The 23663-nt window shown below is 38.1% G+C and overlaps 4 protein-coding genes across 6 annotated transcripts; 1 reads left to right on the forward strand and 3 right to left on the reverse strand.

The window, feature by feature from the left end:
• Nucleotides 1-173: 173 nt before the first annotated feature.
• arl2bp (ADP-ribosylation factor-like 2 binding protein) lies at nt 174-2588 on the reverse strand. Its single transcript, XM_028408370.1, has 7 exons — nt 2460-2588; nt 2091-2160; nt 1912-1973; nt 1515-1621; nt 1207-1292; nt 911-1007; nt 174-790 (listed from the first exon to the last, which is right to left on the reverse strand). The coding sequence occupies exons 1-7, from the start codon at nt 2476-2478 to the stop codon at nt 710-712; spliced, it is 522 nt and encodes a 173-aa protein (XP_028264171.1). The 5' UTR covers nt 2479-2588; the 3' UTR covers nt 174-709.
• Nucleotides 2589-3481: 893 nt separating this feature from the next.
• rspry1 (ring finger and SPRY domain containing 1) lies at nt 3482-15792 on the reverse strand. The gene is made up of 15 exons (XM_028407546.1): nt 15416-15792; nt 14302-14916; nt 13328-13380; nt 11437-11549; nt 8381-8507; nt 8151-8209; nt 7607-7673; nt 6727-6858; nt 6534-6649; nt 6282-6425; nt 6084-6195; nt 5690-5792; nt 5434-5586; nt 5110-5214; nt 3482-5025 (listed from the first exon to the last, which is right to left on the reverse strand). Exons 2-15 carry the CDS (start codon nt 14697-14699, stop codon nt 4929-4931), a joined length of 1779 nt encoding a protein of 592 aa, XP_028263347.1. The 5' UTR covers nt 14700-14916; nt 15416-15792; the 3' UTR covers nt 3482-4928.
• Nucleotides 15793-17287: 1495 nt separating this feature from the next.
• anapc13 (anaphase promoting complex subunit 13) lies at nt 17288-18216 on the forward strand. The gene is made up of 2 exons (XM_028407552.1): nt 17288-17635; nt 17797-18216. Exons 1-2 carry the CDS (start codon nt 17537-17539, stop codon nt 17920-17922), a joined length of 225 nt encoding a protein of 74 aa, XP_028263353.1. The 5' UTR covers nt 17288-17536; the 3' UTR covers nt 17923-18216.
• On the reverse strand, nt 18069-23005 carry LOC114437114 (lathosterol oxidase-like). 3 transcript variants are annotated; one of them, XM_028407550.1, is made up of 6 exons: nt 22888-23005; nt 20255-20470; nt 19964-20096; nt 19742-19842; nt 19237-19365; nt 18069-19058 (listed from the first exon to the last, which is right to left on the reverse strand). In XM_028407550.1, exons 2-6 carry the CDS (start codon nt 20462-20464, stop codon nt 18768-18770), a joined length of 864 nt encoding a protein of 287 aa, XP_028263351.1. In that variant the 5' UTR covers nt 20465-20470; nt 22888-23005; the 3' UTR covers nt 18069-18767. The 3 variants fall into 3 exon arrangements, with proteins under 3 accessions (XP_028263351.1, XP_028263350.1, XP_028263352.1); XM_028407549.1 differs by lacking the exon at nt 22888-23005 and adding an exon at nt 21023-21214; XM_028407551.1 differs by lacking the exon at nt 22888-23005 and having other exon boundaries at nt 20255-20602.
• Nucleotides 23006-23663: the final 658 nt, after the last annotated feature.

The raw sequence follows: 23663 nt of genomic DNA on the forward strand, positions 1-23663 counted from the left end.
GTAACAGTAATTTCACATAGATATCACATGAAATTAAAACAAGTACATACTTGTTTGACATTGTAGAAAAATACAGACACATACAAACAGCACAGTAACAATCACTTTAGAAACAAAACTGACAAAATATTTTAGTGAACAATTAACATATTTGTAATGAAAAATACCAGGAAAAGATCAACAATCACATTCAATGTTTTCTCTACAGACAGGCCCATTAAGTTAACTAATATTTACATGAAAATAGGAATAAACTCATAAAACAGGGATTATAAAAAATTACACTTTTGGAATCTGAATTGTTCAAGTAGTCATCACTGTAAGTGAGTCTCATTTGTAAAAGACTAACTACAAAGCAGCTCTCTAAACACCCCCCCAGCAGTGCAGTGGTAGAGCAGGGTTGTCCAATAACCGTAAGGTTGGTGGTTTGATCCCAACTCCTCCCTAGTCCTTGATGTGTGTCCTTGGGCAAGGCACTTTACCTAGCCTTACTTTTTAATTTTTTTATTAAAGTATTTCAAAATAAAAAAAAAAATCCAAATTAAAGCACAGGGGAATGCATATGAATCCACATCTAGTACAGAGGACAAACGGTGACACTGTATTCTGAAGGTAACGCATTTACATATAAACAAAATTTAATTAAATATATGGAGAAGAAGCTATTCAAGTGTTTGACTTCTTTGTATGTGTGTGTAACTTCAGGGGTTCAGGGTCGTTGACGTGCTGGGGTTAGAGATGTGACCTTCAATGCTTGTTCCAGGTGCAGGTCCAGGTCCAAATCTTGACCCTACAAACATACAAATTTATACAGATAATTAATGTTAATCCAAATACCTGACACACACTTATGGACAACAGGCCAATCTGCCTAACTGTCATCAAAAGGGGTATTATAAAGACAACTCACAGCTCTGAAGTTCAGGAACATCTCTTTGAAGGCCATAAAGTCAGTGAATGACAGCAAAAGTTCAACAATGTCTTCTGGGACCTCGTCTTTGCGCTGCCTGCAGACACATAGGGAGACATACACCCATTCAATGTACAGGTATGCCCTCTTGTGGCTTGATCTAAAATCCTATTTATTGGCATTTCAGCTGAAACACAGAAATGATATCTGGCTGATTTCTGTGGAATTATTCATGTGTCACCAGCTGAATTCATCTGACTGCTGTAAGATGAGAACAGTTTGTGATGTGATCTTACATGAGTGTATCTAAGAAGTTGTCCATATTGAAGCCGGGGATCTTCTCCATCAACTGCTCCTCCAGGTATTTCTCCAACAGCTCAACCTAGACAGCAGAAATACCATCACTTTTTATACTTACTAAAGCAAGGGTTTGTATCTATAGTGTTTATCTGATGTCTAGAACTGGCATCTGGATTTGAACTGTATGAATGTTTAACCAATTAATGCCTGCCTCTCACAGGGATGAGAAATTTCAATAGATTCCAATTTCAGATGTCAGATGCTTATACTGGATATCGCACTGTAGCAAAATCTATAAACTTACATATTCATGAAAGATCAGGGTGTAGCTGAGCTTGTTCTCATCAGAGTCCTCAAATTCTAGGTAGTACTTCTGCATGAAACTCTGCTGAAGCTGCTGGAACCCACTGTCTAAAAGAACAGTAGGACATTTCATATCTTCACTATTCAAAGTGTAAATACTGAAGAATTATACGCCATCAGTCAATTACGCATTTTAGCCATTTCACAATTGAAAACCTGTCCACATGAATAATCAGCTAAAAACCCAATGTCTCTAGACATTTTCTGTCAGGAAAAGCCTCTTTTCCCACATTTATTTAGGTTTATTCTCTTGCACTAACATGCCAACTATGTTTTATTCATGCCTTTTCATTTCAACAGACGTCTGATACTTGAAATGGTTTCATCACTTATCCTACCAATGACGATGGTCGATATACAGTCAATAACAGAATCGAAGGCCGTGACTTCGGGCGAGTAGCTGAAAGGAAAAAAACACTGCTGCAAACATGGACCACAGCTTTAGCACGCAGGTTGTGTATCGTTCGACATTTTTCTGACAAATACGACCCGTATGTCACAACTTATAGACACCAACCTGGAAATAGCAAAGTCGTCTTCATCTGTTTCAACGATTTCAACGAAGTTCTCTGGACAGCTCTGGACATCTGGAGGAAGGGACAACAACCAAATACTTATAATGCTTTAGTAGCGTTTGTTGCGAGTTAGCTATTAAACGCTAACGTTAACAACAATCATCTTAGAGCTGATTACACAAGTCGCTTGTTTGGTAGAAAAACTGCATATCAGTTTGCGAGGCATAAATGTTTGCTAACCTTAGCAAACACATGTTGCGTTACATCAACACGTATTTTCAGCTGGTTTTTCTACTTCCGGTCCCCAATATATTAATATCCACATTTCCTAAGCTTTATTAATGCTTTTAAATTTATTGTAATTCACTTACCCCGTTCCTGTAAAGCCATAATGTTGAAATTCACCGATATTTGTTGGACTATCGAAAACAGTTGCCAAGGAAACGACGTCTTTGTGCGTCTTTACGCCGCTTCCGATGAAACAAAATCCATACACATTGGTTCCTACCTCAGAAGCTAACGTAGGTTCGCATTATCAACTGCCAGTGCATCACTGTTGTGTTGTGTCCTGCATCTGCTCTGAAAACTACTGTTATTTCAAGACATCAGTGTATGTAAATATATTTACACATTTCCCCCAAAGAAAATATTCATTAGCACTGTGAGACACGTTAGTAGATTTGTTGTGTGAGCAACAAGCCAGTCGTACAGAATAGTCACATTAACATACATTTATTACAAATATCACAATTCAGGAAACGACAATTCTTTAATAAATCACATCTTTGGGAAATCCGGGGCAACTTTCCTTTATAGATGTTTTAAATAGAACTAACAACTTCTTTACAATCCTGAATTTCATCTCCAACCACAAGAGACAACTTATCTCTCACCTCCATATATAATAAGGTGCTCCAGGAAATACAAGGTAACACATACCAGATCAGTCTTTTGTCACACTGAGAAATTAACCTCATATAGCCATTACAGTATCAATGATTTTACAGATTCTGTTCATGCAGTTTGTTTAAGAAGCCTTTCATTAACAATTAGACCATGATCATTTCAATCATTTGCAATTTGAAATGCCATTTCACTTTGAAATGTACAAACAGAAAATTTCTTGAAACAAAATCTCTCGTACGTGTTTTGTCACCTGCTTCCAAAGTACAAATGTCAAGAGGGTTCAAGTATAGGATGAACAGAAGACTGAAAACACACAAGACAGAGAGAGAAATGTAGAGAAATAGTAGAAGACGTGTAATGTAATACAGGGCACAAAGAAGGAAACCACATTTTACTTAGTCTGGCACCCTTCAACTGGACAAACTGCTTTTGTTAGGATCAATTATGTAGTCAGGAAAGAGTGTTGTGATTTATAGCAAGTGGGACATTTTTTTTTCGTACTTAAGTTTGAATGCTTTACATCACTATGCTATAAGTAGCTGTTTTGCTGATTTTGACCCAGACCCAAAATTACAGTCAGTAAGGACAACCCTGTAAACTAATATAGAGGGGAAAAAAGAATACCTTTAAACATTTCACACTTTCTTTCTACAATGTACTGCATAAAACACATCTGTCAACATCAGTGTTCACCCTCATTTATAATACAAAATGAAATCACATCTTGTGGATTGAAAATTGTCTTAACACAGACACGTGTTTGTCAACACAAATATTAAGACATTAATTTACTCAGCCTTTAAAATGATCCTGAATCATAGTGGGACTGCATTAGAAGATGTTGCTATATTGTTAGCACCAATCAAACAAAATCATATAACTTCACAAGGTAGCAATGGAAGCTTCACTGTGCACTTCCTGCTCACCAATTCTATAAAATGTGCATTCATAATTAGAGGGGGGAACCATTTGGTATAATTCACAAGGTTTGTGTAATTTTTAATCCTAGATTGTTGTCGTTTCATACATACTGAGGAAATACCAACATCTGAGCAAAGACATTAAAGCACAAAAAGCAGCAGTGTTTTCCAAAATCAGTTATTTCTAATACAGACTGTTATGTTTATAGTTTGTTATTGGTTGTGAAACATGAATCATGTCTTTTTCTTTTTTATGGGAAAGCTGATTGATTTTAAACACTTTTGTAAACTAAATCAGAAAACAACATTTTTGAGTTTTCTGGCAACAAGAGCAAAACATAATTTTCTGATGACAAACCCTACAAGTGGGCAATCAATCAGGTCTGACAGTAAAGCTGCCAAAATTGTTGGACAAGAAAATGAAAATTCTACCCAGATAACACAACAAAATATCTATAGCCAAACGCAAGGAAGTGAGATACATCTAAAATTTTATCTGTACCTTAGGTTTGAACTACAGGCTGTGTTCTTTTTTTGCCACCCAACCCTGTAGATCTGCAAACATGTTGGGATTCAATAGTAGTAGCCTCTGAACTGAAAGCGCAATGACAACCTTATATTTGAAGGGATGTTTAATTACTTCTTTACACTGGGGTTTGCAGATTTTGTCTGTGCTCCTTACTTCTGCTCTTTTTGTCTGAAAAATGCACTGTTAGTAGAAAGTGACGATTTGTGGCCCAGCTTCTGCAATGAGTTGTCAAGAGGATACAAAAGAGAAGATGCAGGTAAATGAGGAAAAGCTCTTGGGGATCCAGCTGATTCCCCCTCCTCTCATCTCCTTGCTTTCTTTTTCTTGACCCCTCCATTACTGCCTCCTATACCAGAACACACAATTCTGGCAACATCACAACATTGTGGCACCATCCTCACAGCCCAGTTAGGTAAGAGGGGATTAGAGGAGGAGGTTGTAGGGTTTGTGTGTCCCTCCTTATTGGAGGAAGGGCAAAAAGTGTGTCAGGAGACATGTGCAATGAGTCTGACGCGGGTCTGGATGTCTTGGCGGCACAGGGGGCACGTCTCTAACTGTAAGGCACACTCCATACACATACCACTGGAAGATGGGACAAAAAAATGTTAGCATTCATTCACAGACAATATCTTGTCTGGTCTCCAGATGTCCAGCAGTTACACATACCCGTGTCCACAGGGCCGCAGTTCTGTGTCAGCCATGACGTCACAACATAACGTGCAGCAGTTGTCTCGGATGCTAACCTGCTTCAGTAAGGCCAGACGCCGGTGTCTGGGGAGCAAATGAAAATCCAATGTAACTAATGGAACACAGATTGGTTCATCATTCTAATCTTCCTCTAGTGTGAACATTTGTATAATGTCTTATACACACACTCACCTTTATGCAAACATGATTCAGACAGCAGTTTACTCTTCCCCAAAACCTTCAGAGTATCTCTATTTTTGCATCTTTATTTTAAAAAAACTAACTTTAAACTTCACATTTTACCTTGGGAGGATGATCTTTTCACTCGGCAGCAATGAAGCAAAGTCATTGAAGGTGCTGAATTTGACAGAGGGTGGGTGACGGAAAGGCTTGGCCCCAAAATTAAACTCACACTGTTGGTAGGACATGAAGCTGGCTGCTGCAAAGAAACCAGACCTGACCAAGAGAAAAAAGAAACAAATGGGTTATTGTAAGAAAAGGGTTAGGCAATAAAGAAAAAATAATGAACAAAGAATGGAAATAAATATGAAGCTCTTACGTGGCTGATGAGAACACCTGTTTCTCTGGCGGCAGCTGATGTCCGTTCAAATAAAAGATCATCTGCTTCTTGCTGAGGTCTAACAGAAAGCCGATGGCATCTCCTAAACAGGACACAAAGCAGAAATAAGCCTTTGGCGTGTTCTTATTACAATTATCTCACTATGCAAGAGGCACATTAGAAATCGATAGTTGGCAATGACAGTAAAGCGTGGGTGCTAAAAATATCACAACACTCCAGAGGCACCAAAAACAGCAAAGCAATTTCCAAACAAAAGATTAACCTGAGTGAAACATAAGCTCTCTAATCCATTCTTTTCTGCCTTGACTTTTTCTTTCTGGATGATTAAGAAATAACAAATAAGTTATGACAGTGTGTCCATTGTCTTGCATACCCTCCTTCCAGCAGGGGTGAGAATGAGGTTTACTGCGAGCGTTGTACCAGATGAGCTGCCTGCAGCCATCATACGCACATGAGTACTCATCATCTCCTATCCCATAACCCTCCTAAAACACACAAACAAAAGTGCTTTATCATACATGGATGTACTAAAGTCATGACAGAATGTTCTGAAACCACTGAAGATGATTACATGATTTAGGAACTTGCTATCCTTCGTGGCCCATCCAATTTGCATCACACCTGATGTAATGACTGTCACCTCATAGTACCAAACACCCGAGTCCACACAGAATGTACAACGCACACTCTCAAAGGACGAGGCATCACATCGAGCCTGAACACACAGAGTAAACGTTTCAATAATTTTATTATATAAAGGTATATAGTATATATACTTTTTGTGAGCATTATGTTAGCAATAGCACGACACACACAAACTGACCTCCAGTCCAGTAGGTGAGATCTTGAGGTACTCGCTGACATCGTTGCTGTTGAGCATGGCATTGATGTTGGTGAGGTTGACTTTCTCATAAGTGAACTGACGACCCTCCTTTAGGACTGGACAGAAGAAGAGACATTTCATCAGCGACTCAAACACACATACCTCATTCAAGACTGACCAATTCTCTACTCACACAGATTGTCAAGGCTCCACTGTGAGCAAAATCCAACCTGCCTCTTTAGGTAGTCTGGATGTTCTGCCCAAGACTCCAGGACAGCAAGTCGATTGCTGATAGAAGACTCAGACACTGTCAGTTTGTTCTCACCTAAGGGCAAGGTGATGCAGGTATATGGAAGAAAAAGAGAAGCATTGATCAGGATTGTGATGTAGTTGACAACCAACTTCGAGTGTGGAAAGTGTAAATTTTCCTTTATAAAAACAGGCTTCAGGCTGTAAAAGTAAACTTGATACTTAAAATAAAAGTATTCTGGAACGGTTCACTAAATCCACGGTTCGGTTCGTATCACGGTTCTGAGGTCACGGTTTTCGGTTCGGTTCGGTTTACAATGTTGAGGTTTTTCCTAATTTTAACACTCTGGAAATACCATAGATGAGCCAAAATATACACTATATCCTAATCATCCAACATTTACCATATTTAAGAATTAGTTCAGTGTTTCCCCATCATTATATCAGGTCAAGTCAATTTCATTTCTTTTTAATTTCTATATAGCACCAGATCATAACAGAAGCCATTTAAGAGAACCTTTACTATAGAACAGGTCTACACCTTGTTCTTTCATTAAACAAACTAAACAGCTCATGTTATAATCTGCATGGCAGCATGTCATTTCTGTCTCTGCATAGTTGTGCGTTTACAATTCACCACTGCTGTCTGTGCACAGAGGCACGCTGTGTGTACACACACACACACATGCACAGACACACACACAGACACATGCACAGACACACACACACACGCATGGCATGTTGTCACAGAGACTTTCTTGTTCAGCCTTGTTTCTGCACTGGAATCATGATTCATAATTTTAAGATAAAGAAAAAGAACCTACTGGTCTGGGAAAACTTCTCCAGAGCAATGAGAGCAAACAGCATGACAGTAGGGTGTGCCTCAGCACTCTGAAAGAAGATGGACAGAGCAAAAAATGATTGATCTGACAGCTACTACGTTACAGACATACATTACTACATAACTTTTGGAACTCATTACAATTCACAGCAAGAAGGCTTTGGATGTTGTCTAACAGTTAAACTAAACAGCTAAACTACACTGTGTTAAATACAAATCAAATACAATCAATGGCAACTTATCCAAAATAATGTTGTTTCTTTGCTGACTTTGTTATAGCTCTGTCAAAGCAGACAGTGGAGCAGATCAAGAGTACAGTGAAGCTTTTATTCAATCAATACCAGCAACAAATGGAAAGGAAGCAGCAGTGTTTTCTATCATATCATAGACATGATGACCCCAACCTGTACCTATCATCATTGGTTCAACAACTGTCACATCAGTGACTAAGAATTGAGAAAGTATCAGCAACATCGTTTACCGTTTTACGGCACACAATTATCTTTCAGGCATCAATGTTTGCTTACCAGGCTCTCCAGAAGGTACTCAAGGGTTCCTGGGCTCAACAATCCAATACTGGCTGGTCCTACAAAAAATACAAATAAATGTCTATACTTGGAGAAGACAAGTTTATGAGCCTCAGTGTTTTAGGAGCTGCTAGTTAATATAACTGAGGCAGGTTAGTCTGAGCAAACATACAAAAGAGCAAACAATTGATTTCCAATGTTAACATCAACTACACAAAAATAAACTTCACCAGCTAATTTCTCTGCCAGGCATCCCAGGACTGCTGTGGTGTTTCTGTGTTTAGCAGGGTTCAGAGCATCTTGTTGTGCAACAGCCGCACTCAGACTTAGTATGTCAGAAAGTTTCTGGAGAGCATCCTGGAGAGAGAAAAAAAAAGTAAAGAAGTAAAGAAGGTTGGTGATCTAAAAGCATGGCACTGTATTTACATTCAAACACTAATAAAACTGCAGGATAACAGTTTAGTGTTTTAGGTCTCTAAAATTGAGTACAAGATTTTAACCCTCATGCATTGTTCGCAAACACTACCCTAATGTGTTGTTCGGGGACAAAAACGTCCCCTAACTTTAACGGTTTTAAAAATATATTAGATAAATATATTTTTGAATTTTTTTTGCATAGACCTTTTCATTAACTTCAGTTCTAATCAACAGTAGTGAAAAAATCATTTTCCCCCAGGATTTTAACCCTTTAATCACCAATTTTATAAGGGGTGGTGCTGAAAATTGAAAAAAAAACACACAAAATGGCTCATTTTTAATAGAAAAGGTGAATGTGGACTGGATTCTTTTGAACCTTTATTACAGTCTTGGTCATGTCAAACATCAGTAAAAAAATTGACTTTATTGCATTATTAGTTTTTGCACAGCACTGGATTTTCTTTTTTTCTCCCATTTTGTCCCATAGACTTACATTATAAACACACTTTTTTTGACTGCACAGCCATGGCACTACATAATCATGCATTCTTGATTGTTGGTGGTTTACCCTGTTGGTAGGAGGTAAAATTTGTGATTTTTACAGTTAACAACTTAATTACCATATTAACCCTTTACCTGCAGGCCTGTGCTCATGTACTGTAGTTTCTGGCTTGTATATGGAGTTATAGGGAGTATTTTAGCACATAATTGTGTGTCTACACACTGTGTGTGTATGTTAGAGAGGAAGAGAGCCATTTGCACACTGATCTTGTTGTCTGTGAGTACACACAACCACAGAGTCTTCATAGTAAACAAAAACAAAGAAAGTGTTGCTATGCACGTGTGGCCCTTTGATGTCTACAGGTGCAGACTAAACAAAACAAAAAGGCAAGTGGTCTTACATGTGACCTTGTGGTCATTTGATGGTGAGAAGAGCAGAAAGCAACATGAAGAGAGGATTCACTTGTGCACAATCTCTGGAAATGATTGTGCAGCCTGGCTCTATGAAGGGCCAGGCTGTGAAGCTGTGAAGGCTGCACAAGTAGATCCGTCACTTGTTCACAAGCGAATCCTTCATTCGTTCACAAGTGAATCCTTCACTCATGCACAGGTGAATCCTCTCTTCATGCTGCTTGCTGCTCTTGTCACCATTAAATGACCAGGAGGATGCATGCAAGTCCACTAGTGTTTTTGTTTTGTTTAGTCTGAACCTCTCAGCATCAAAGGGCCCGGCACTTACTTTTAGGGCTGCAACAAATTTACTTTACTTTACTTTACTAAACTACTTTTAATACTAATTTTAGTAGGGGACTAAACTGTAGATTAGATTTGGTTAGTCAATGATTATTTATTATGTTATCAAGTTATCTATCTATGGTGTCTATTTAGTAACATGCACATGTACGTATGGTCGTGTGGAGCGCAACACACCATGGAAAAGGGGCACTTAGACTTCACTTAGACTAATTCAGTGATCTCAACTGAGACACTAACCTAAAAGTAAAGTCACTCTACTGGAGGACGTGTTTTCCGAAAGCTAAAAAAAAAAAAAAAAAAACAGCTATTTTACCCATCCACAACTTCAGACGCCAGAACTCCTGGATGTTTTCATTTTACATGCTTATGCATTGCCGTTGTACGTCTGAATTAGGTACACTTCACTTACTTAGTAACTTTATTTTCCTGACTTTCCTTCCCTGACAGTGTGCAAATGGCTCTCTTCCTCTCTAACATACACACACAGTGTGTAGACACACAATTATGTGCTAAAATACTCCCTATAACTCCATATACTTAAGCCAGAAACTACAGTACATGAGCACAGGCCTGCAGGTAAAGGGTTAATATGGTAATTAAGTTGTTAACTGTAAAAATCACAAATTTTACCTCCTACCAACAGGGTAAACCACCAACAATCAAGAATGCATGATTATTTAGTGCCATGCAGTCAAAAAAAGTGTGTTTATAATGTAAGTCTATGGGACAAAATGGGAGAAAAAAAGAAAATCCAGTGCTGTGCAAAAACTAATAATGCAATAAAGTCAATTTTTTTACTGATGTTTGACATGACCAAGACTATAATAAAGGTTAAAAAGAATCCAGTCCACATTCACCTTTTCTATTAAAAATGAGCCATTTTGTGTGTTTTTTTTTTCAATTTTCAGCACCACCCCTTATAAAATTGGTGATTAAAGGGTTAAAATCCTGGGGGAAAATGATTTTTTCACTACTGTTGATTAGAACTGAAGTTAATTAAAAGGTCTATGCAAAAAAAATTCAAAAAAATATTTATCTAATATATTTTTAAAACCGTTAAAGTTAGGGGACGTTTTTGTCCCCGAACAACACATTAGGGGGTAAAATTTGCCCACAGTGTACCGTTGACCTATGAAAAATTTTAAAATCATATTAACAAAATTTATGTAAAATTAAGCTTATTGAGGAAAAATGATTCAATTTGTCCACATATTGACAAAGTTATGGCCAAAATAAACAGAAAAATTTCTCTCAGAGGACAAAAATGTCCCGAACAACGCATGAGGGTTAAATTTGTGATGTGCTTTTTTTTATCCAGGACATATCTGGTCAATACTGAGAAGAGTACAGAGTCATTTTTTGTCATGGTATGTCCTCTGTCCTCAGGTTACTTTAGTCAGGGAAGCAGGGGGTCCTAACAAAGGGGTGATACGGCAGAGGCCAAACAAAAACAATAAAAATAAAGCAGCAGTAAAGGTTTTTGTATGTTTTGTTGCCTGATTTACCTAAACTGCAAAACACACAAAATTGTTGCAGTACTTTCACGTAGAATCAGGGCAGAGCCCCTCCAGAGATTTCATACATAGTTTTTAAATAAGGGTTATTATATTACCTTGGTGGGGAGAGGACACTCATCCAGTAGAAGGGTGATCACTGCAGGACCAAGAGGATCATCCAATGGGATCACTCGTATCAGAGACTGGACAACCTCCAGCCAACCGTCATCTATGAGTAGACAAGAAAAGTTTGGATCAATAGCTTAACTGGCGAAAGAACTAATGGATAGTTTATCTTCTCTATTTGTTTCTTAAAACTGAATAATGTGTTAACATCATTTTAATCTTCTCATTATGCATATTCATGAAAAAAGGTTTCTCCTTCTTTTCATTTTCTGTCCACTCCATCCACTTTGACTCAGTGCAAATTCACTCTTACACTATCACTTGCCAACTGGCATATGAATAATGTAACATTGTAGCACATGTCAAACAGAAAGTGACCTGCTGGCTGACTGACTTGCTGGCTTCAGGGCTCTGGATCTGCAAGCTAATAGCCAACTTGGCTGCTGTCATGCTACACAACACCATGCCTTGTGAGCATAAAACACCATATGTGCATGACACAAGGCCAAAAACACAAGAATTGGTTATATCCACACAAATATTTCCACGTACACAGCCAGAGAGTATCCATTAATCATCATCTGTATAAAGAAAGTACATGCACGACACACCAGAAATGTACTCAAACATCTGCTCAAGCTTTAAAACCATAATGTTCAAAGAACTACTGGTAATTTAGGAATACATTTTATTTACTTGGTGCGCAAACTGGCCAAAATATCCAGAAAAACATTTAAACCCTATTTAGATCACAAGATTAGAGTGATAATGTAACAACAAACACATGATGCCTGTGGTGTAAGGCGTGACTATGTCCCTACTCCAAGTGATGTAATATGCCCAGAGGCTAGGGCCGCACTGCTGAGACGCTGAAGCAACAGTTTTATAGCAGAGCTATAAGCAGCAGGCAGGTGGTGTTGCAGCCCTAATTATCTGTTCAGTAAAGGATGGATCAATTTGTTCTTTACTATTAGTAATACTGTTGTGTATAAAGCTGAGCAATGACTAAAGCGGTCAAAATTGTAACCAATTTTGAAATTAGGTAGCATTACGCACTTATAAGGAAACCTTACAGATTTTCTTCTCTTTAATCTTACACACCACTGGATTAGAACATAACGGTAGAATACAATTTGATAACCTAAATTGAAACTTAAATTGAACTTAAAATGAAATTTAAATATAATTAAAAGCATTGCACCAGAAACTGCACTGCATGTGATCACATAGAGAAACAGATGTAAACAAAATGAAGAGTGTGGTGCAAAAACTAGATGTAACATTAGTGCTATAGCAGACTATCCAGACTATAGGTCTGGATAAGGAAATGGCCAAAGAGTCACTAAAAGCTGTCTATTCTTCAGCAAAGACTGGAGTTGAGATTTATACTTTTTATAATCTGCAAGCTAATGTTAGCCTCAATGGCTAGAATATTTACTGTTGCTTGGCAACATCACCAGCACCTTTATGTCCTTGTAGACTTGGCTATTAGAAAAACACTGACATTGTCATCACAACTCAAGCTAATTAGAACATGACAGTATCAACCAAACATCACTTAGAAGTGGTCAGTATCATACTGTGAAGCACAGCATCCTTTAAATTGGGATGTAAAACCATTATTTAATTCGATTTTATTTATATTTCACTTTTTACAATCAGAATTGCCTCAAGGTGCTTTACTAAATCTTTACAGATTTTTTTATAGTGACAGTCCAAGTTCACATACTGTAATCTTGACTGACTAGCAGGGTTGTTTTCACCATTTCCTAACCAGAGATAAAATTTCCTTGCTTCATCCCTTTTTATAAAGTCTTTATCTATTATTTAAAATATTCTATTGCTTTGCCAAAATATGTAATATAAGTATATTCTTCTTACCTGTCTCTGCCATCTCATGCAAAGTGATCATGGAGTAAGGGGGTTCTTGGTCACTGAAAAACAAAGGAGAGTTCAGAAAGAATAAGAAATACAGCTTGATTACAGAATGACTTTTACATGTTTTTTTCATTTTAACTGAATAGCATAAACTCCTGTGCATTAACATATGTCCATGTTTTGCACAACTGGTGGTAATGTTTCACTGGTTAAGTAATTATGACTGTCACTGCATCTGTAATAATATAAAATTAATTCCACCTTTATCCAGTTCTGTGACTACATTAATAGACACATCTGGCATGGCTGCTACTTTCAAAAAGCATCTGTTATACTATATGTTATGTATGTTAGATTATAAGTCCCTGACAAATAACAAAATAAAATGAAGTCACAATTGTAGCAATTTTGTGGGTGTTGGAATCCTTACACTGCATATGACTTTTTGATTTTCCTGTTTTAATTGTCTTTGTACTCCCATACACACAAGGATATAGAGTATCAGACACCTATGGGAATGTTAAACTTAAAATCTGCAATTTTAAACTCTTTTCCTGTTTAGTTAAAGGGTGGAGCTTATGACTAGAGATGAAATATTAAAACTACAATTAGCCATGAATCATGAGGTTAACAGATCTATGCTCCTTGAAAGACTTAATTTCATGCAACTCAACATCACAAGAACTTCAGCTAAAAGACACAAAAAAATCCCCTTTTACTAGGTGAACTCCAATGAGAACAAATGAGAATCACACTATGAGATAAACTTTTGAAGAAAGTGAGAAGAGAATTGAACCGTCATATTTGATGACACTTGCAATATACACCACACAGGTTACGTTGAAATAATTTCCCCTGCAGGATCAATAAAGTATATCTATCTACCTATCTAAAAACACAACCTGGAGATACAATGATGGATCTTGTTAAAAACATCCCAATTAAATCTAGCTAATAAATCTTAGTACTATACCTACTTGTCTACAAGTGTCCTGATGACAGCCAATGTATCCAGCACAAGGCCATCCACATTCTGCTTCTTCCTTCTAGGTTCATGGGGCCCTCGCCCCCGGCGTGGTGGCCTCACCGGATCCCTAGGTCGACTGCTCCGAGCCTCTCCTGCATCGACGCCTACAGATGTACCATGATCTACTCGTCTTCCTTGCCCTCGAGTCGCCCTTGTTGACCCATGATGATGGTCCTCCAAGTCACTATCCTCTCGGCACACACAACTGTTACCCATTGTACCAGGGCTAGAGACCACACTGACAAGGGTCTCCCAGAGAGGAGGAAGGGTGTTTGAGGAAGAAAAGAAGAGCAGAACCCGTGCGAGGCTCCTGCAGGCACAGAAAGTGATCCAGGCGGCTACTATCATATCATTTGGAGAGCTTGGTTTTGGAGGATTCTTGTCCCTGTGGGCTCTGTGGGGTCACTGTAAAGGATCATACTGTTGCCAAGTAAAGATTTGTTGGGAGTACTAATGTATGGCTGGTTAAATGGACCAGGAGGGGCAAGGTGGTGCAATGGGAACAGCTCTGGACATTATAGACAGCCCATGGCTCATGTCCAGCTCTCATCCAGGGCTTGCAGAGCTGTGAAGGAAACGCAAACAGTAGAAAACATTTGAAACTGTCCTTAAGTCAAGTCTGCAATAGCTCCATGTTTATTTGTCTAATAGAGACATCTTGTCATTACTTCTTTAAACGTGTTGCAGTGGCACAACAAGTTAGATTAATGTAAGCTATATTTCTTAAGCATCTCAGTCAAAACTACTCCAAAAATAACATTAGTCATTTAATTAATATCGCTCAAACAAAGCAACGACGGCTAAACGACGTTTTAATCAAAAGCTGTGTTAAATAAACAGTTATGATGAAACACAACAAGCAAATGACATAGCTACGAAATGACATATTTTAGTATTGTTGACAAACAAGAGCTTTTCAGTTAGCTGGTTAGCAACCTAGCCACCCACAGAGCAAACGTTACAACGCTATCAGTTACAAATAAAAACCCAAGTCTCGCAAACTTGCACTATTCATTTTGCCGTTGAATTAAAAATGTTCAGTTTCAACGTAAATATATACTTACGTTTCTACTACTTGAAAAACAGCAGCATTTAAATACAGCAGAGCCAGACCAAAATAGTTAACAAAACAGAAAGCTTCTAGCCAGCTAAGAAGCTAACATGCTAGCTGTTAGCCTCGAAAGCTGGGTACTCGTCTGATTCTCCTGTCAGACTACTCAAGTTAGCCAATGGGAGTAGTAACGAACTGGGTACTAAATCCCGGTATAGGGGGTATAGGAACGTGACCCGTCTATACTCCTTTAACACAGCTTTGCTGAGGTATAAAGCAGTACATTCATAGCGAACACCTCGTAACACCACATATTAACGACGCTACTAAACCGCTAGCTGCTTGCTAAGTTCCGTAGCGTTGGCAGCTAAAAGGTTGGTCATCATCAGCTGTGGATGCGGAGGCGAGGCTGAAGGTAGAGGGAGGAGGATTTCTGTTAAATACAACGTCAAGATACAGCAATAGCAAACCTTCAATAAGCGAAGACGAGAAGTACGTCTTGAATTTGAAGATAAAACCAATCTGTTTTCTTGTTTATTTTTAGTGAAGTTTCTATTGTAGCCTGTTGAATCTGTTCAGAAACTAGAGTGTATTTTATTTCTGCAACATATTAGTTTTATAGGAATACATGATTCTATGGGTGAATGTTAGAAAAATCTGGGTAAAATGTATCATAATAAAGTTTCTTTAACCACTGATACAAACAAGAATTTGGTAAAATAACTAAATACTATAAAATAAAACATTACACAGACTCAGTTTACCAGTCATTCAAAGGATTACATTTATTATAAACAACAACAATTCAACAAACTGTCTTGTTAAACTTATTCAGAAGAATACAACACAAGTTTTGTTTGGTGACTGCAGTTTGACATCTCTTGGCAGTTTTGAACTCAAACGTACATTCAGGTGGTGCGCTTTAAATGGGAACTTCTGGTCACCATGCTGTGATCCAGTTGTGTGTTAAAGGAGGTATCACGGTACTTCCCAGACTTGCTCAGCTCCTCAGAGAATCTCAGTGATTTAGGGTGGAATGAACAGGGTGAGCTCTCAAAAGTTGGGGAGTGGTAGCCATAGTTCCTTGATGTGGTTCTGTACAGGACATCCGCTGCTGACACCCCCCCTTTAACTGCTGTAGTTTTTATGTAGGAGAAAACTGGATTTCCAGGGTTGATACATGTGTGTGTATTTTCTGTATTTTCTGCGTGCTTCTCTTGAGAGAGTGACATCATGGAAGTCCCTATGAAAGGAGTAGATTTATTATTTTAATGAATAATGAAAAACACAGTGTTTCAGTTTTTACCCACCACCATGTCTTATGTCAACAATAGCAAGTGCACATGTTTAATGTGTAAGGAATTAATTATAGAGATTACATTGGTAAGTACAGTACTGTCTTGCTATCGTTGGATAAAGCCTCGTATGGAAATCTAATATGAAGTTAGCTAATACAGTTAGCAGTCTAAGCTAATCTACTAAAGTAACATTAACATTAGCAAGCGTTATTTCTCCGTATAGTTTCACTGACTAAACTCTGCATTAGGTTCTGCAGTTTTAAGTATGTTATTAGCTTGATATTGTTACCTGAAAATGCAAGAAGTCAGCACAATAATCTACGTTGCATTTATGGCCCAGTCTGAAAAAGGAGTGTTAAGTTACCATGGAAACGCTAAACATCATGTGACTCCGTTATTTGATAACAGAATCTTACTTAGTTTTTTCCTGGCATTTTTAATAAATATTATATATTGTATATGTAATTTTAAATAAATCGAAGCTGAATGTAATATATTATTTAAATACTATATATTTTACATTCAGGCCATTCGTTGACATTTCCGGCGTACATGTAGACAAACTAGACGTCATTAACAACGTCATCACCAGGCGACACATGTTTACGCACATTTGCAGCATCCAGTACTCTGACCTAAAACGGACAAAAAATAACTACCTGCAGCCAAACTGTATCGCTTCAAACACTTAAGAGTTTGTCACTGTTGCTTTCGCGTTATTTGGAAGTCTAACTGGTATATTTAAGAGGGCAGCACGGGTTTGGATAGCTTCTGCTGCAACGAGTGAGAGTTGCGACTGGCTTCTGGGTGAAGACCTTAGCAGGAGGACTCACAGGATGGACAGTGAAATCCAACGAGATGGGAGAGTCTTAGATCTCACTGATGATGCCTGGAGGGAAGACAGGCTGCCATATGAAGATGTCACTATCCCTTTGGTAAGTCCGGTTATTTATGTTAGCATAAGCAAGAATTAATGTCTTGATTTGGAGGTTTCGAGGAGGTTAAAAGAAGAAGCCAGATTTTGTAGCTGTGTTCCTGAGTTCTTTCACTGATGATCAACCTCTTCATTGCACCTGTTATCTGTGTTCTTGTTTAGAGTGAACTCCCAGAGGCTGAACAAGACAATGGAGGATCCACAGAGTCCGTGAAGGAACAAGAGATGAAGTGGACCGACCTTGCCTTGCAGAGCCTACATGAAAACACACCAAGTACTGGAAGCTGAAAGACAACTTTATAGTTGGACTGTAAAGTACACCAACACACAGATTCAAACATGCTGTATTCAATTTGATGTATACTGAAAGATTTGCAGCATGTCCTGTCAAGTAGTAATGACAAATCCTTTTCAATATTTTGTAATATGTCTGCTCCAAATGTCCTGTTTGTGTTGGTATGTTACACATTCTTGAAATTTACTAAAACAATCTGTCGTTTGAAACTGGTCTAACAGCTTTCTTATCTATGCCAAATGTACATTTTACAAGTAAGATTTATTTATATACTAGCATTTATTAAAGCAACAATTAGCTGTTATTGCATTAATTACTATTATTATGAGTGTGCCTGTTTGGGGATGAACAGTATTCTGGTTTAGGGATATGACAGAGCAAACACTGTGTCAAAAACAGAAGGTACAGGCTGCATTTTAGAAAGAAAAAGAAAATTATCTGATTAGAATCCCTCACATCAAGAACATGCTCATACAGATATTTAATCCAATTTTGTCCTGTAGTACAGCTCTCTATGGGCAAGAGGCAGAGTACACTCTGGGCAGATCAACAGTCCATTGCAGGGCAACATACACAAACAACCATTTGCACTCACACCTATGGGCAATTTAGAGAAAACCCAGAGAAAACCTACGCAGGCGCAGGGAGAATGTACAAACCAGGAACCTTCTTGCTGTAATGTGACAGTGTTAACCATTGCACCACGAGGCTTCCCTCAGCAGAAAAAAGCATATATTTTCTCAGCGGTATCTTATATTTTTTTTCTTTAGCTGTAGCTGGTTGGGTCTAACAATCTATTCACTCATGGCTCTCTAGAAACCTCCCTGAAGGGTTTAAATTAGAGAGAAAGGCCTAAGTGTGTTTCACTCTTATGCTGTGCTGCCACAAGCTTGCGAATGTAATCATGTGGCCCCTTCCCCAGCAGTGCTGAGGGGTGTCGGTAGGATTTCCCAAGGCGATCCCAAAGTGTAAAGTATTGTCCATAGTTGTAGTTGAAGTAAAGGTGATGGTCAACGTGGTGAGCTGCACCATTGATAAAAAATATCAAGGGGCCTGGGAGGCGGTAGTCCCCATCATGTATGGAAATGGTCCAGATGTTGACAAAGACAAAGAGTGAGAGGTAAACTGCCTGCAATGTAAATATTTTGAATGTCAGTTCAAACATTTTACAATCAAGTGTTTGAAAGAAGACTTGAAATTATTTCACTCAGTTTATGTGCAGAGAATTTTATAATAATATTCCCTTTCCCTAAGCATTCAGCATAAGAAATTCTGAAGATTTCATGAAGTGAAATGTAGAGCAGTACCTTATGGAGGGGGAAGATGAAAGGGTAGACATGGTAGGGTAAGCTCTGCAGGAAGCCATCTAGTGGGTGGAAGGCATGGCTGGCAAATGGTGTGGGTATCTTGAATATGTGGTGCTGCTTATGTAAGTGCTGAGGGAGAGAAACAAATGGTCTACACAAGGCAAACAATGTATTCATAGCTGTTTTCAAAACCCTTGATAATACAAGTGGAAGGTTTTTTTTACATTTTTTTAGCCAGCAAAAGTGACCATTCTAATAATCAGGTATATAAGAATGTGTTTTATCTGCTACCTGTTCCCATATGAGCTTACTAAAATCACCTGTCTGCTGTTTTTGCTGTTATGTGCTGTGTACTTTTAGAAGCATATTGCATCTAGTTAATGTGAGCAATGACAATGAGACGTTGGTCATAATTCCATCACTGCAAGTCAGGTGATGCCTCTTGCCATGCATTAATACTATAACTGAGTGGGTAGAGGTTGGCAATTAACAGGCTAAAGTTCACCTTGTAAATGGTCTTATGGTGCATGGAGCGGTGTATCCAGTAGATGCACATGTCTGTGAAGAACAAGAAACCGCAGATGCTCAGGAACACACCGGGCCAACCTGAAACAGATGTTTGATTCACGGCTGGATTTAGTTTACTTTCAGAAAGTTTTACAGACAGCCTCAACACTGAAATTAGAATGAACTCTGCTCTGGGTTTTAAGATTTTGTCCAGCCTCACCAAAGATAGATTCACTGATGTTGTCATAAAGTTTGCTGTGTCCTCTGACCTCATAGAAAAAAAGGGCTACAGTTGGAAAGCTCATCCAGATGATGGAGACAGTTCCCAGCTGGATCTCCTGTTTTATTTGATTCTGTAAACAAAGTTGTGACAAGAGTTTGACTACAGTCATATCTGCTCTGATTTTAGTTTACTGTTAAGCAATGAAAAAAACATAGTACCTAATAGTTTATACATTCTCCATCCATTCAGTGACACTAGACAAATATCAGTAAGGGAATCAACATCTACCTTAAGAAACTGTGGATGTTTCATGAGTTTGTGGTCAAACACGCAGTAGAAGTTTAGAGCACCAAAGCCCAAGTAAATCAGCAGCGCTCCCAAATTTGTCACCACCCATAGGCTTATGATCTGACGAAGAGCCCAGTGCTCAGGCCAAGATGCCGGATAAACATATGGAGTCAAGACGTAATAGTCAGCTATGTTCAGCACATGATCCATGGCAAACTGTGAAGACAGAGAAATGAACAATGTGCACTGCGTGATACAGTTTAGAAATATTTGGGTGAGACAAACAAAACAATCATGACCCAGCAGTCGAAATCATCTTACAGGTGTACTAGGCTGCACTCTAGTGGTCCACAGAGTGCCTGTTTGAAAGTACACACCATTTTGTAAAACATAAGGCTTTACTCCTAGTCATAACGTGATACATCGCTTATTTAATATTAAAAAAATCTGGTTCCTGAAGATTTACTGAAAACATTAAGATTAATTGTTCTACTAAGGGCACAACACAGCTTATTGTTCTCCTTTTTTACCTGGCCCTTTGAGGTATAACAGCAGCGTCTCTTCAGCAGTTGACTGCTCTCTGCAAAAAGTTAGACTGACTGTTTCCTGATTGATGAGCTTTTCTCATAATCAAGACTGTTCAGTGATTCAATCAGTGATTCACAAGATAGACAGATTATTCTCCAATTACTACATCACACATTTGGCATGCTCTTTAATACAAAAACCACTACAATACTGTGGCAGCAGCAGAGTAAAACATTTTACCTTGTTTGTCAGATCCAAAGCCTAACAACTTTTCAGGAATAATATCATCCGGATTTACGGGAGAAGTTGACTGACTGAAGACATCAGGTTTATGTGGACCTTCCTTGAAAGCAGATGATCCCTCATTCCTCCACACTCAGCATGTCTGGCAGTGTATCATTTCTGACAGAAAGCATGTGGCCTGAAGTGCCAAACCGCTCATTGGCAGATCTGCACACAGCTGATATGAGTCTATCAAACATTCTAGTCACTTATCCACATATGAAAGTATGTCTTTTTTCAGCAGGTACAGAAATTAAAGGGAAGCACTGCTTTGCTTCATTTTGCTGAGGTAGTTTGTATCATGTGTTAAGGAGCCCAGGGAGACTCAGGCCTGTCTGCGATGACTTGGTGGAACAAGATCTCAGCACACTCAGCAAATAACAAGGAGCTCAATGACAGCACATGAGCTTGCAATCGTTTCTGCTCTTTTCAGTGCAATGCATGCAGTGACATTTTTTTATATATTATAGATTTTTGAATGTGTGATAGAATTCAACGTTTGGATAACAAGTAAAATTATTTTAATATAATATTTAATAAGTTATCTGAAAATGTATTCAAGTCACTGAAATGCACCTAAATTTGTTATATTGCATTAATAAATTACTGGCAAGGACCATGCCGTATTATGCAGGAGTTCTCTTTTTGCCATGCTAAGCTGTAAGATCAGATCCCTGTTTTGCTGGTTGGTCTTACTCACACAGGCATTTATATACTGTTTGAATTTTTTGATGTTATATCGTTAAACACGTTTTTGTGGATTACGTTGCATTAAAAATACATGTAAGCAAGATATAACCAAGATAGTCCAAAAATCCTCTGCACAAATGAGCAAACAGTCTACATATAGGCTAAATGTCTCCCTCTAGAGGTCACTATTGCAAACAGCACCTGTCGGTCTCCTGTCTCTCACTAAACTTTCATTGTACAGCTCCAGCAAAGGAGGAAATATAAATGAAAACAATTGTGTTTATGTTTCTCCACCTGAGTTAGCTTTATATACACGATAAGATCTTGGAGCACTGTAAAGTAGCCTATGTTGTTCTTCATTTATTATATTATCATATTCAATACCTCTTTACAATCACCACATAGATAACTGAACAATTTTGCACAAGGTTTAACTCTCAAATGTCTATTTTCTGTAAATCATGTCTATACTGTTGTTGTTGTTTAGAGTGCCTGTAAATTGATGCTGTAATAGTGAAATTTCCCAGCTTGAGGTAAATAAAGTATATATTCCTATTTTATTATATGACTCACTTTACACAACTGTTATGATCAAACGGGTGATTGAACATAATTATTTTTGCAAAAGCTCCATCTGTTATTTCCATTCAAAAACTTGATCTGGATAAATACTAATATAATACTAAAATATTTTTAGGCAGTTTTTTTATTGGTCCTATTCCTACTAACAAAGCTGTGTGGACTAAACAATAATTGTCCTTGTCATTTGAGTTGAGGAGGAGAATGAGTTTTTAATGATGTTTTTTCTTCTTGATGTGTGAATGAATATTTTGGCTTCTCATCTTCTCTGCACTCATCTCTAAATGACTTGTTTATTTGTGGTTCACATTCCATAATGACTTAGCTCATTGTGTACTGACAGCCTACTGGAAATGGCCCGTGTGGGAAAACACTAGGTGGCGAGAGCAAAAAAGGGTTGCCTTCAGTTCCATTCACAACCTGTTAAATCAGAAATGTGCGAATAAGCCGTAAACAATAACAACATAGATTAGTTAAAAGAAACCCCATGAACAGCCCAATGTCATATCCGCCATGACACATGGTTTAGACATATCTACAGGTTTTATACTAACCTATGTCCTATATTGCGTGTGCGCTCGTCTCTCTTCTGAATTGAGACTTTTCCTACAGCACACGGTACGTAAAGGCAGCATATGCCAATACCCTGTTTCGTTTGCTCACGAGTGCCGGATGAAGAGGCCGGGTGCAGAGGAGGAAGAGGAGCTTTGTCAACACAGACAGAAAACAGTTTGTGCCGTGTGCACAGACACGAAAACAATGAAGTCTCATAAAATATCGACTGTTGTGTCTGAGTGTGGTTGTTTTAAACTGTTGATCACAATCTGAACATTGCGGGAAAAATGGAAAATTACTTATAATTTTATGTGCAGTGTATAGTGAACTGTGGAGCAGTTGGCTTATTAAATTGATGGCCCGTTTTAACAACAAGCATTTCGGAAATACGTGGCGTTCAGAATAAGAGAACTAAGATGTTTACATTGTTAAAATGTAGATTAAGTAGGCTACTGTGCTGTGAATGATTAAACGCCAAAGTGAGTACTAATGACTAGAATTAGATAAGCAGACAATTAGCTAATTTTACCTCTTTAAACTCTGAATTTAGATTTTTTTTCTCGGCCTTATTTAAAAAAAACAGTATAATCAGTTCTAGTATTTCTGCCTGGATCATAATGAATAAATTAACTGGTATTTTAATCCGTGCGCAAATCCATGCGCATTCTCCCAGTTTAATACGCATATTGAACACACGTGTGCAAAAGTAAAATTGTCATGTGACTCGGAAATTTTATGTTCTTATACACCTGAAAAAAGAACACAAACAAAAAAC

This window comes from Parambassis ranga, chromosome 6 (genome assembly GCF_900634625.1).
Source record: "Parambassis ranga chromosome 6, fParRan2.1, whole genome shotgun sequence".
Classification (NCBI taxonomy): Eukaryota; Metazoa; Chordata; class Actinopteri; family Ambassidae; genus Parambassis; species Parambassis ranga.